The sequence below is a fragment of the Chiloscyllium punctatum genome, chromosome 44 (assembly GCF_047496795.1).
Source record: "Chiloscyllium punctatum isolate Juve2018m chromosome 44, sChiPun1.3, whole genome shotgun sequence".
Taxonomy (NCBI): Eukaryota; Metazoa; Chordata; class Chondrichthyes; order Orectolobiformes; family Hemiscylliidae; genus Chiloscyllium; species Chiloscyllium punctatum.
This window is the reverse complement of record NC_092782.1, coordinates 13,242,870-13,257,463: the sequence shown is the minus strand read 5'-3', so window position 1 is coordinate 13,257,463 and position 14,594 is coordinate 13,242,870. Positions and strand designations below refer to the sequence as shown.

Here is a 14,594-nt window from a genome sequence, read left to right as displayed (position 1 = left end):
GCTGCAACCGACAGGGTACCCTTCGTTGTTCAGTACTTCCCAGGAGCTGAAAAATTACGCCATGTTCTTCGTGACTTGCAACACATTATCAATGAGGATGAGCACCTCACCAAGACCTTCCCCACACCTCCACTACTTGCCTTTAAACAACTGCCAAACCTCAAACAGATCGTTGTTCGCAGCAAGCTTCCCGGCTCTCAGGACAACTTCATACAACACTGTAACGGTAGGCGCTGCAAGACGTGTCAGATTGTGGACATAAATACCACCATTACACGTGGGGACACCTCCCACCTTGTACATGGCAAGTACTCATGTGATTCAGCCGATGTTGTCTATCTTATATGTTGCAGGCAAGGATGCCTGGAGACATGGTACATTGGGGAAACCGAGCAAAGGCTACGACAACGGATGAATGGGCACCGCACAACAATCAACAGACAGGAGGGTTTCCTCCCAGTTGGGGAACACTTCAGCGGTCCAGGACATTTGACCTCGGACCTTCGGGTGACCATACTCCAAGACGGACTTCGGGACAGCCAGCAGTGAAAAGTGGCCGAGCAGAGGCTGATAGCTAAGTTCTGTACCCAAAGGGAGGGCCTCATCCGGGACCTTGGGTTCATGTCACATTACAGGTGATCACCATTGCACTACACACACATAGATACTCCTACACTCTGGCATGCACCCCCTCACAGAGTTAAGACACCCTGCACTCACTACACACACACATACACTTACTCACACTCAACCCTCAACCCAGACAGACACACACACACAGACAAAGACCCACATGCACACATATATTTTGTGGAGTGAATTTGTACTTGCAGGGTTACATTGTATTTTGCTCAAAAACTGCATGAATTCATGTAAAACTCTGTTATCTCACTTTTTAGATTAGAATCAATCTAAAGATCAGGTCATAGACAGAGAACACAGGGGGCTAACACCTTCAACATATTGTCTAGCTATCACCATTGTTAACAGCTAACCCGAGAATGCAACCTTTTAAAAAAGGTTTAAAAGAAGTGAAAATATCACAGTATTCTAACAGATGAAAGGCTTAACAGACAATCAATGTATAATTTCAGTTACATCACACTGTAAATTTTGCTATAAATTCTGTGTGTTAGGATTGAGCCCTCCACTACCGCCTGATGAAGGAGCGTCGCTCCAAAAGCTAGTGTGCTTCCAATTAAACCTGTTGGACTATAACCTGGTGTCGTGAGATTTTTAACTTTGTCTACCAATTAGGCTGCTTGCCAAGCAACCAGCTCGCTCAGGCACGTGTAAACTCTGATCTTCCCCATGAATTGGCATTCTTGCAAAAGGTCCTGATGATTGCAAGATAAAAATGTTTGACAAAAGCAGACTCTGTTCAGCAGCACTTGAAATTAATGAATTAGTTGTGAATGAGGTTTTGGAATATTGTTTGCCATTCTAATCTCCTTCCTATCAGAAGGAAGTTGTAAAACTTGAAAGGGTTCAGAAATGATTTACAAGGATGTTACCAGTGCTGGAGGACTTGAACCATAGCGTGAGACTGAATAGACAAGGGTTGTTTTCCCTGGAGCATCAGAGGCTGAGGGGTGACCTTATAGAGGGTTATAAAATCATGAGGGGCATGGATAGGATAAATAGACAAAGGTCTTTTCCCTGGGGAGTCTAGCACAAGAGGGTACAGGTTTAGGGTGAAAGGGGAATAATTTAAATAATACCTAACGGGCAACATTTTCACACACAAGGTGCTGTGCACATGGAATGAGCTGCCAGAGGAAGTGATGGAGACTGGTACAATTACAACATTTAATGGGCATCTAGATGGGTATATGAATGGGAAGGGTTTAAGGGATATGGGCCAAGTGCTGGCAAATAGCACAAGATTAGGTTAGGATTTCTAGTCAGCACAGACGAGTTGGACCAAAGGGTCTATTTCCGTGCTGTACATCTCTAGGAGTCTGGGTTGGGAGTGGGAAAGGTCAGCAATGGAACTCTTTAATAACATCAAATGATGGCTAATGGAGTTCTTTAGACATGTTATTCATGCAGAAGCCTTGTAGTCTACCTTTCACCAAAGAGGTAACTGAAGAGGAGCAAGAGACCAACAACAAAAGAAGCAACTAGATAACAGTAAAGACTGGCTGAACCAGAATTCCAGTGACCAGGTCATTTACTGTTGTTATGATCAAAAAATCTAAAAGACTGTGGTCACTTATGCTACTCGGCCCAGCACTCAAATGATGAATGCAATACTTACATTATCTCATGTCTAAGCCAAAATACATTCATTCCCACGAAACAAAACGCAGAGAAACTAGAGTTTTAGATTGGGAAAATTTAAATATCATTATTTTGTAGTTTTTCTTTTAGGGCGACTTATTGTCAAATTTTTCCCAGAGCAGCAGCACATGTTCAACAAATTCTTCCCATGATTTCATTGCACCATTCTGTGTACAGATGTAATTCGCCACTTCGAGGACAGGAGAAGCTGCATCCCCAGGGGCACCTCGAACTTCAGCTCGCTTCAGACACTCAAGGTCATACTCAGTGTTTCCTATTTTTTGTTGAGAGGAAAGAAATGTTGCTGGTTTTGACTTAACATCAATTCTGAACATTAAAACCTTTCAATCCTTAAACATAGTCTATATTTATTATGCATTTTCCCTTATAAATTAGCTAAAACTGTAAAAGGCAGGCTTTAAATGAAATCAGATTTAAATTTGAATAACAATCAATAAAACTAATAGTTTGTGCTTCCCAATGTGATTAAAACAGCTAATTACACTTCAATCAGGTTTGCTGCATGTAAGAAAAGTCTTTGGAGGAAGTCTACCTTAATCCTGCACTTTTATTGTATCGCCTGTGTAAAGAAGATTCCACGCTCCCTTCAGTTAAGATGGACAGAAAATTGTCAGAGTACTTTACAGCAATGGGATTCCCTTCTGTTAATTTTCAGTCCTGTATCACATGCAAAATTTTTATTTGTCTCCTCTGGCCTGGTCCTCCCTGTCACTGCTAGCTCCTAGAGCTTCATAGAACATCCAAGATCTCAATAATTCTCCAATGTAGACCAATTGCATGTCACTGATTTACTTCATGCCATCTTTGGCTGCATTGCCTTCAGCTGCAAGCTCTGAACTCCGCTCCCACCCCCACAAGACCCGTCCCAAAGCACACTCCCTTATTCCCAGCCAATGCAATCATCCCCACAGCCTCTCTCTCTCTCAATGTCTCATTATGTAGCTTGGTGTGAACTTGCAATTCATTAACCTCTTTCAGGTGGTTTACAAAGTTAAAAACTGTAAATGCTTGTGTGGTGGTTTATTTAGTTTAAGTAATTTAGTGATTTCCCGCTGGAGTATTTTTTCACGGTGAATAACGTTTCCATATTTTCTATGCCCAGACAGTAGACTGCTGAGTTTCAGAACAGTAATACTGACACTTTGGAATACGTTACTTCAGCCACAAACTTCAACAGTTGATGCAGGGCTATTTCTTTATATGGGAGGAATTATACCTGGTTCCCCTCCAGTCACCATGAAAGCGCATCAGAAAAATAAACTGTGGTCTACATACACAAACACATACAATGGATAGCAAAGAGAGGACAATCACAGCTGTTCTATGTATACTCCACACAAGAATTCTTTCATTCCTCTTCATCAAACTGAATTTTTGTATCAGAATGATTTTATAACTTTTTACTGCTCACAAAGATCTTAATATAAACTTAATTCCTCACCAATAGGGGCATCATCAACGGCACAAAAATTTGAGTGATAAAACAATCATTGATAAAATGCAATAATGTTTTGGGTTATTGATTTGCCAGAAGATTACAGATATTTCAGGCCTGTTACTTCCTTTAAAATCAAAGTGAAAGCTTAACAAGTTGCCTTTCTGACAGAGTTTGGAGATTATAGCTGTAATAAGGCCAATAAATGGTTGAAACCATGGGTCCAAACTTCCTTCAGTATTGCCATATTTCAATGTATCTGTCTCAACATTGTGGGTCTCATCTGACAGGACTGTACTTCAGGCAACACTGGACCAAACCTACAGCTCTAACATCTTTCTCAATGCTCTGATTAATCAAGGAACCTCTTGCAAGTAGACATGTCACGTGTTCATTTCTTAACTGAAAGAAACCCGAGGGTTTGTGGAGATCATCTCCGAGGAGGGAAAGGTCTGCGAAGCAGGTGGAGTTTCAGTTCTGTTGGGGCTCCTGCCACATTCAGATGTGAACTAGAAACTGTGTTTGGGCTGGGTGGGGGGCACACGGGGGAACTCAAAGAATTTACTTTAATCCTTTCAAATGTTGATAAATCTTCAATAAAGCAGCCTGTAGAAGCACCAGGATTTCAAGATACCACATCAAAGGGCCTTACAGAAAGTAAAAGCTTGTGGTGTAGGGGGCAACGTATTAGCGTGAATAGAAGATTAGCTAGCCAGCAGCAGAAAACAGAGTGTGCAGAAATGGGTTTTTTTTCAGTTTGACAGGATGTAATGAGTGGAGTCCCACTGGTGTATGTGCTGGGATCTCAACTCTTCAGATTTGATAACAACAATGACTTACATGAGGAGAACAAAGCTAAAATTTGCAGATGACACAAAGATAGTAAGTTAAATTGTGAAGGTGATACAAGGAAGACATGGACAGATTGAATCAGCTGACTAAAATCTGACAAGAGTACAGTGTGAGAAAACATGAATTGACCATTTTAGCAAGAAGAATAAGAAGTGTTATTTGACTAGAGAATAAATGCAGAATTTCACAGTGCAAAGGGATGGAGGTGTTCGAGTGCATAAACTGTTATGATACAGATGCAGCAAGTGATTAAGGCAGCGAATTGAAGGCTTTTATTATGGGCGTGGGGGATTATGATCAAAGGGTAGATATAGCATGTATTTCTATGGAATAAACATCTTGGAAACAATGCTGGCACGCTGATAAAAGCAGGTTTAAAAAAGGACAAAAGTAACCCCAAAGACCCTAACACACCAGCCACTTTGTACCCCTTATAGAATTCCTATAACACAAACACTCACCAAAGCAAGCCACATTTTTCCAAGTGATGTCCAACTTATTCACTAAACTTTCCACAGTACTTAATTTGCTCTGTGCAATTTCCATCAATTCTCCTTTTGAAGGTTGCTTCTTGCTGCCATCTTTTGATGTATTGGTGTTTGGAAAGAATTTCACCTAGAGAAAGCACAGGTAACAATTACCACAAATGTTCCTTTATTCCACTAGTACATGCAAACAAGAGTTAAACAGTGACTCGCTAGCGGACCATTCACCATGATCTACCAATGGATCCTTCACAGGGACTTCATTTGGTTATTTATGCACTTTTCGGCTGAAAAAAAAATCAAAACTGCCTTTTATCCATTTTCTCCATCAGTGTAGCTTTAAATGCCAAAGCGTTGGAGGCCTTTTCACAAGTTTCACGACTTTGGAGAGTGCAGCAAGTGGGTCAGCCACCAAATATCTGATCTACCGGATTAGAAATATTTAAAGTGGAGAAATGGTATTTTGTGTCGCCAAGACAACTAGTATTTGAAGATTACTGAATAAATGTTAAATCAATAATTCTACAATAACTAGATGAAAAATGTTCCTACATCTTTACAATTTGCATTGTCTATAGGAACCTGTCTTTCAATAACCCTTTGGAAGCTTTCCAAATTCTCCATGATTTGATCAACAAGAGTAAACAGGTGTATCAATATTTTACATTTAATCATTAACAACTCAGATAAACCAGTATCAATGTGGCATAGATAAGTATTGGTCAGTTTCTGATTAAGTGTTGTCAGCTACAGCACTGCAGTAGCATCAACGTCTCCAAATCAGAAGATTACAGACTCAAATTCTACTACAGAGACTGTAGTGTACAAACCAGCAAATAATCCAGTGCAATAGTGAAGGATTGCTGCATGGTCATACATACTGCTTTTTGAGTGAGACATCAAACTATTGATTGGGGGGGGTGGGGGGTGGGGGGGGGGGGGGGGGGGGGGGGGGGAGGTGGGTGGTGGTGGGCGTGTGCAGAGTGATGCAAGAGCCGAGGCACTCAGGGATGCATCTTCATAAATCTTAGGGCAGGTCAGGTTAACAAGGCAGTGAAGAAATTTGTTTGGCATGACTGGGTTTATAAAAGGGAATATTGGAAACAAAAGTAGACAATGGCTCAGGCTTGTCAGGTCAAGTGACACCGACAAGTTTCGTGATCTCATGAGATGGATGCCAAGTTACTGGCCACACAAGTGAATATAGATGTTCCTAAGGCACAATTCCAAAAAGACCAAAGGAGCACTCTCTGGAGTCCCAGTCATTAACTATCATCAGCCAAGTCTGAACACCTGAAGCAGATTACCTGACTGGTGTCGCAATGTGGTCTGTGTGAACTTGTGTCAAGGTGCTACAGCAATGCAATCACTTCCATCCTCTACACATGAAGGAATACCTCCGCTTACAAAAGAAAGAATGAGGATCCTTGAAGCTCTCTTCTGCTCAATGTGACGTATGGATTCCCGAAGGTAGGAATCCTAAATCAATAAAACCCCAATGCTGAGCAAACTCTATTAGTCTGAAGAAATCTACCATGCCATATGTTAAAAATAGAAAGATTAAATAAGAGATCTCTTAGACAACACCATTTATAATACAGACAGTTATTTTTCCAGTCACATGCCAACTCATAAATTAAATCAATCTGATTGGCAAACCTACCTCAGACTGTCTGAATAAGTGCCGGGCAGACACAGCAGATATAGGCATATAGGTATAGGTTAGTCACTTGTCCAACATGGTTGTCTTCACATTAAACCAAAACTAAATACCTATTACTAGTCCAAAAGCGACACAGATCAACTGAGTGATACACCTTCGGTTTCTGCTCCCCTGAAATATTTTCTGCAGCATTCTCATGTACGCTAGTGGTTCCTTTAGCAGTCATGGTCACAAAAAGCAAAGCAGTATTCACTGCTCCCTGCCAGCTACCACATCTGTGGTGAACTCCAAGACCAGATAAATGAGATTTAAGATGATCGGTAAAAGAATCTCATTATGCAACAACTGGCTGGGATAAAGATAAGAGGCGGTGATGACAGCCTTCAGCCCATTTTACCAGTTAATCAGATCATTCCTGATATATTCCAGTGCTCCATTTAACTTCCTTGGATCCATATTCCCTGTATTCTTACCTAGCAACGATCTATCAGTCTTAGTCATTAATTTCAGTTCATTGGCATTCACAACACCCTTGTTCTGCAGTATTTTTTAAAAAATTATTATTATGGTAATGATCTGCCAAGTTCCTCCCCTTGATAGATTCTTGAGTTTTCTGATATCTCCAGAACTGGTTGTCTTGCTCCACTGTATAGCCATTTTACCATTCCCCTATTATCCGTTGTATAGTCATTTTACTGTTTCCCTATTATTCATTCCCTCCCCAACTGCATCCATCTTCTGTGGACCCCACATTGTCTTTACCACTTGTTTTCACCAAAGAGATAAATAAAAAAGAATCATCACACTCTTCCTTTGGAGTTGAGAATTTCTAGAAGTGGAATTAACTTTTGACTTAAAAAGGGCTTTGGAAGAAATGGGCAAGTGGGTGGCTCTTTTAAAGGCACAATTTTATGATCATCACTCCCTTGAAGTGGAATTAGAAATGGTTTTTCCTCACATGATTACAGAAGAAAAGGCTTTCTTTCTTCCCTCCTTGAAGAGCTATTGGTCAGCTCCCCTTGTATCATGAGGCTCAATGTCACATGGGTGGCATGGTGGCTCAGGGGTTAGAACTGCTGCCTCACAGCACCAGGGACCTGGATTTGATTCCAGCCTTGTGCAACTATCTGTATGGAGTTTGCACATTCTCCCTGTGTTTGCGTGGGTTTCCTTCCACAGTCCAAAGATGTGCAGGTTAGATGCATTGGTCATGGGAAATGTAGAGTGGTAGGAGAATGGATCTGGGTAGGATATGCTTCAGAGGGTCAGTGTGGACCTGTTGGGCTGAATGACCTGTCTCTACACTGTAGGCATTCTATGATTTTATTTGATGCCACTCTGTGAAGTACCATTGGCTATTTTAAAATTATTCTAAAGGATCCTTCATTTAGGCAATTATTTTTGGTTGCCAGCAATCAAAGCTCTTTTTGTATCTCAACAATGATTCTGGTTAGAACATACGCCAGTAACCACAAAATATTTTCAGCATTGGGCCTGTTATTAGTATAGGAAAATGCAAGTTACAAAACAAAAAACCGTATTCGCACCGAAACACTTCTGTTCTTCAGCGATTGAAGGGTTGAAAAACCAAGCACATCAGCATTCCCTTTGTTTGAGCTTAGGACTTCCACAAGCTGCTCATCCAGGTTACAAACTAGGAGCTTTATTTCTGCAATCTTGCCATAGTAACCATATCTATAAGAGAAAGAGAAAAAGAGACAACCAATTGGGTCTAAAAGGAAACTGGATGTGCACTTGAAGGAAATGAAACTGTGAGATCAAAAGGGGGAGTGGATTGCAATGCAGACAGCCCGCAAGGACTCAAGGACTGAATGACTTCCTTCTGCGCCATAAGTAACTCAACGACTGTAATAATGAGCAGTGTAGACAGTTATGTGAAACAATGAAACACTGATCGGTCAGAGAATCTGTTATTTGGGATTCATCATTAATTTCTAAGAATAAACATTTGCTGCATGGCAGTAAACCAAAACGATCACACCGCAACCTTGCTGGCTCATAACCTTACACAAGGAGAGATATCCTGTTCTTTGTGTAGAATGTCAACGACAATGTGCTTGGGTATACTCACACAGACTATGCAGAATGTCACCATGCAGGTACAGCATCAGGAAGGCAATAATATGCTGTTCTTTATTGTCAAGGACTAGGAGTATAAGAGTTTTTGTCATAACTACACAGGGTTTTAATGGAACTACATCTGCAGCATCAGGGACAATACAGTGAAGGTTCACTAAATTAGCCCCAGGATGGAAGGGTTGTAATATAATGAGGGGTTGAACAAAAAGGCTCTATGCTCTCTGGAGTTTAGGAGAATGAGAGGCAATTTGCTGAAACTATGCAATACCACTAGGCCATCATCTTCCCTTATCCTAGTCTCTCCTACAAGTGGAAACATTTTCTCCATAATCACTCTATCCAGGCCTCAGTATTCTGAAAGCTTCAATGAGATCACTCCTTATCCTTCCAAATTTCACAGACCCAGAGTGCTCAACCATGCCGAAGATTGTTATGTATAAATTGCAGAGCCCCCCCCCCTGCAGAAATATTTGTATCATCTATAAATACAGGTGAGGTGCCAAAAGACTGATGAGGGGCTAGTGCTGTGTCTGTTTAAGAAGGGTTGCAAGGATAAATCTGGGAACTATAGACCTGTGAGTCTTGACATTAATGTAAGCTGTTGGAGGAGATTCTGAAAGATAAGATTTATATGCATTTGGAGAGGTAAGGAATAATTAGGGATACTTCAGCGTGGTTTTGCAAGAGGGAAATCATGATCCCTCCCCATCCTTCATACCAGACAACCTCCTCTGCACCCTCTCCTAAGTATCCACATACTTTGGTAATGTGGCGACCAGAACTGTACACAGTTTTTCAAATGTGGCCAAACCAAAGTCTTACACTACTGTGACATGACCTGCCAACTCGTGTACTTAACACTCCAGCTGATGAAGGAAAGCATGCTATATGCCTTCTTGACCACTCTGTTAGCCTGCGTTGCCACCTTCAGGGAATAATGAACCTGATCTCACTGTACATCAATTTTCCCCAGGACTTTTCCATTTACTGTATAGTTTGCTCTTGAAGTGCACCTTCCAAAAAAAAAAAAAAAATTGCATCTACTGTACAGTTTGCTCATGTATAGAAGGCTGTGGAGTCTTCATTTTGAGTGCATTTAAGACCGGGGTAGACAGACTCTCGATCTCTCAGAATCAGGGGATATGGGGGTGAGGCAGGAGTTGTGGCACTAGAGCACCAAGACTGCACTGATTGGTTCGACTATTACGACATTGCGATGAACCCTTCTGTTACTTAAACCTAACACTCAGGAACGTTCACCGACCACATAATCTGTTAAAATACGAGTGACAGAACTCCCAAATTCCACTATTCAAAGAAAATGATATCAATTTATTCCTTAACTCAAAGTGAACATTAAACATAGAGTTGTGAAAAGTTAAGTTTAAAAAAATGGAAGCCACCTCATTGAGACAAAAACTTCATTCGGGGCTTGACAAGGTAGACATTCAGGTCATCTCCCCTTACTGTGGAGTTGTGAATGCAGTTCATGGACACAAGTAAATAATTTGGCTATTCAGAATGAAGGTGAGGAGGAATTCCTTCACACAGGAGATGGCGAATCTTCTACTGTACATTCAAGACGTAAATCAAACACTCAGCATCACGGGGTGTGAGAATAGGGCAGAAGACTGCAGTTGAGATAGATCAGCTGCCATCTGACTGAAAGAGCTTGAGGGCTTACAGTAGGGGGACGTATGGCCCAACAAGGAAAATGTTGCGAAACTGAAAACTGTATATCACAAAAGGTATTTTTAAAAAATAAAAGTCATTTCTGCAAGAAACAGCTGATAATCTACAAAAACAAATACTTCCTCTTCAGTCATCACAATGAATGGAGAATGAAGTTCTGTTGGTGCAGTGATTTTGAACCCCGTCTAGGGAACAAACTGTGTTTTCCAGTGTTTTTCTGTCAACAGATTCCAAGAAATTTAGGATGCGTGTGTGGGGATTCCGAATACTGGTAGAAGTTAGCAGCTATGTTTACAAAAATGGAGCAGAACAGTGATGAGGTTCTGGCTAGTCATTCTTTCAATGCCCTATATTTCAATGTAGTGCCCAAGACTCAAATGCAATGGAAATTAAGTAACAGTCATACAGAAAAAACATAGATCAAGTTGAAGCATAGATTCTAAAACAAATGCTGCAAAGTGGTCAAATATTTCTCTGCAAAAACAACAACAAAAAGAGAGAGATCACAAGAGAATGAAAGACCGCTTAAAAGAGAAACAGCATGAGAGAGATAAAGCACTAACGAGAGTGTGCATACAAGAGACAGACTGTGCGCAAGAGAGTGCATGGTTGACAGGAAGAAGGCAAGCAACAGCGAGAGACTGTGAGCAGTAAGAGCATGAGCAAACAAGCAACAGCAAGAACGTGAGATAAAGAATATGAACAAAGTCGATGCGTATGAATAGTGGAAAAGGAAATCAAAGGTGAACTTGCCTTACATACGTTTTCAACAACATTAAAACAGGCCAATTACAGCCAGAGTACTTTAAAAACTGTAAATATTGTTTTAGAAGGAAATACTGTAACTGATCCACATACCCACAGAAATTAACTACCTGTTTTAGTAACTTTAAGTGCAGGGGATATATCCCTGTATGAAAAAAAAAACTGGAGGTACATCTCAGGAAGAAACCTTTCAACTATAGTGTTGCAGAAGGCATTACTGGATCAATCCTGACGCTCTTAAACTTGACTCTTGTTTGGTGATATTCCATACATTTGCAGCATGGAAGAATTCTGGGATGAACATTTCAGCAAATGGAGAAAGACTTCTTGTTGGAAAATTAATGCCCATATAATCGACACATTACCTGATCATCACGTGACAATGAAATCACTCAAAAAATATTTATTTGAGTGCTGCAGTTGATTATATATTGAAATTTCAGCTTTTTTTAATTCCGTGAATTTGTACATTACCTCTTTACTCTCTGTTCAGCAATTGGCCAGTCAATGTCTACATCGATATCAACACTGTATTCTGCATCCATTTCATAGTAGGATATTTTACCACCCTAGGTAAGAAAACAATTAGTGACGGTAAATGTCCACATGGATAGGAATACAAAAACTCTCTCAAGTACAAATGAACCACCTTCCACAGTACACCAGTAATTTGCATTTGAATCATCAGTTGTTTATATCTGCAAGCATTTGTGCACAGTAACATCTCATGACAAAAACAAATGGTCACATAATCCTGTGGGTGAGATGTTAAACCATGCATTCTTACTGGTGAAAATGAAAGATTCTACAGCACTGGTTCTAGGAGTATGGGAGCTCTCACTAATATCCTGGACAAGATCAGCCCCCAACTGATGTCACAAACAGACGACCTGGTCATTTGTGAATCTGTTGCTGCTTTAAGGAGCTTGCTATGAGTACTAAGTTAGCTGTAAAGCATTGGGATATACGGTCATGAAAGGCTTACTAAAACAATGTTACTTCTTTCTCAATCTGCTTCCAGAAACAATATTCTTATCCCACAATTTAGCAAAGATTAGTGAACTGAAAATGCCTGTGTTAGTGGATATTCATGTCTGACAGAAGTTAACCAGTTGGTTCAGGTGTTGTGCCAGAGAGCCAAGTGTCAGCCTGTTTCAAGGTTTCGCTGCTTTAATCGCAGTAAGTGAAGTCACTCTGGGAATTAGGGAGTCATAGAGTCATAGAGATGTACAGCATGGAAACAGACCCTTCAGTCCAACCCGTCCATGCCAACCATATATCCCAACCAAATCTAGTCCCACCTGCCAGCACCCGGCCCATATCCCTCCAAACCCTTCCTAATCATATACCCATCGAGATGCTTTTAAATGTTGCAGTTGTATAGCCTCCACCATTTCCTCTGGCAGCCCATTCCACACATTCATCACCTTCTGCATGAAAAAGTTGCTCCTTAGGTCTCTTTTATAGGTTTCCCCTCTCACCCTAAACCTAGTTCTGGACTCCTTGACCCCCGGCAAAAGACTTTGCCTATTTACCCTATCCCTGCCTGTCAAATTTTGTAAACCTCGATAAGGTCACCCCTCAGCCTTCAAGTCACTAAATCAATCAGCATCACCTTGCCATATTTGGACGTCTCTACCAACTACTACGGCAAGTTTCCATTTTAAAACTTTCAAAGTCCTACAGAAACTGCATTAAACCCCAGACAGCCGAAAGGTCCAAATTATTTGTTGATATGGGACATGGACAGTGAAAATGCAGAAATTTCAGGGGATTCATGCAAGTAAACTATTTTGCATATTGCTTATATATCAAAAGGTCACAATGTACAAAGTGAAACAAGAAAACTGACATGTAGTTTATTTCAGGAATTTCAGACAGGAGTGGGATGGACAGGCTCTGGCCACTTCCTTCACCCGGCTATAGGGAAAAGTTCATTTACGTCTTGTTGTTTTCTTAAGGGTGGAAGTTTAATTTTCCATTCTTGACAGCAGCAATAAACTAGATCAGATATACCAAAGAATCCTCTTCAGAACATCATTTATTACCAGCAAATCACGAAGTGTCAGTCAGATTTGCACTTCTATATTGCCACTATATTCCTGTATGGAAATAGAGGAAGCAGATTGTGATCCTATCAGAAAGACAGCACTGGTTTGACAGCTCTTTGATCTTCACCTTGCTGCATTTACAAATTAGCTTACAGACCGGGCACGTGCAGATCTCACCTGTTCAATTGTCAGAATGCGATTGTTTATTGCCCAGTGCTCATCACTCTAATGAAAGAAAGAGCTGCTGTCTGCATGAAAAAAGGGTGTCCCATAATACCGTATGCCAGATTTTGATCCAGCGACAATGAAGAGATGTTGATTGATTTCCAAGTCAGACGGGTGTGCCTACTTAGGTTTTGGGGAAGGGGGTGTGGGGGTGACGTCTCAAGCTTGGGTCATGTTGCACAAGTGGTTTTGGGATCTCAGGCAGTCAGATTTCTGGAGGGGGTTTCACTCTTGTTCTTTGTTGAGGACTCAAGTAGTATTTGCGGCATCTTTCGAGGGTGACTGCAGCTCTGCCCTTACGTTAACCTATTCGAACAGAACCCTACCCTTGAAGAGACACATCTGCTGTGTTCTTTCTACTTGAGCAGCTTCTCAGAATACTTTGACAACCAGCTATGTGGACTTGATCCAAATGTTAAGCGGACAATAGATCTTAATGTTAAATGGAAAGGATAGGGTTTTGTTGGCAGATGCTACCAAGTCAATTCTAAGTAATGTAACTCACCTTTACCCAGCAGCCGTATTGTGGTATCCTATCAATTTATCATAGCAATATCACACAAGATGACAAAGCTTCTGTTTCTAACCAAAGTGTTAAGCATCTCAGTTTCTACTGTCATTCCCTGTCTCGCTCCACAGCAGTACTCCAGGGCCAAAGATGTCTATCAAGAACGGTGGGTTGAATTATAAAGAAAAGCAGAGACATTTTTCACTGGAATGTAGGAAGTAGCGAGGTAACCTTACAGAGGTTTATAAAATTGTGAGGGGTACAGGTAAGGTTAACGGTAAGTGCCTTTCCCCTAGAATGGGAGATTTCAAGACTAACAGGCATATTTTTAAGGTGAGAGAGATTTAAAAAGGACACAAGGGCCAAATATTTTGTTTAAAGAGGTTGATTCAGAAGTGGAATGAGCTTCCAGAGAAAGTGGTGGATACGGGGACAGTTACAATGTTTAAAAGACATTTGGATAAGTTCATGAATAGAAATGTTTGGAGAGATACTGACCAGTGTAATCAGGCGG

The 14,594-nt window shown here is 40.9% G+C and overlaps 1 protein-coding gene across 2 annotated transcripts in view; it reads right to left on the bottom strand.

Annotated features, from left to right (window-relative positions):
• Positions 1-1,180: 1,180 nt before the first annotated feature.
• cmasa (cytidine monophosphate N-acetylneuraminic acid synthetase a) overlaps positions 1,181-14,594 on the bottom strand; it is a 39,527-nt gene continuing 26,113 nt past the window's right edge. The window contains exons 5-8 of one of the 2 annotated variants that reach the window (XM_072562271.1): positions 11,771-11,865; positions 8,287-8,434; positions 5,053-5,206; positions 1,181-2,557 (exon numbers count right to left, since the gene is read on the bottom strand). In XM_072562271.1, the coding sequence (XP_072418372.1) occupies positions 2,370-2,557; positions 5,053-5,206; positions 8,287-8,434; positions 11,771-11,865 (585 nt within the window). In that variant the 3' untranslated portion in view covers positions 1,181-2,369. The remainder of the gene's footprint in view (positions 2,558-5,052; positions 5,207-8,286; positions 8,435-11,770; positions 11,866-14,594) is intronic. The other variant, XM_072562270.1, reaches the window with a different exon arrangement.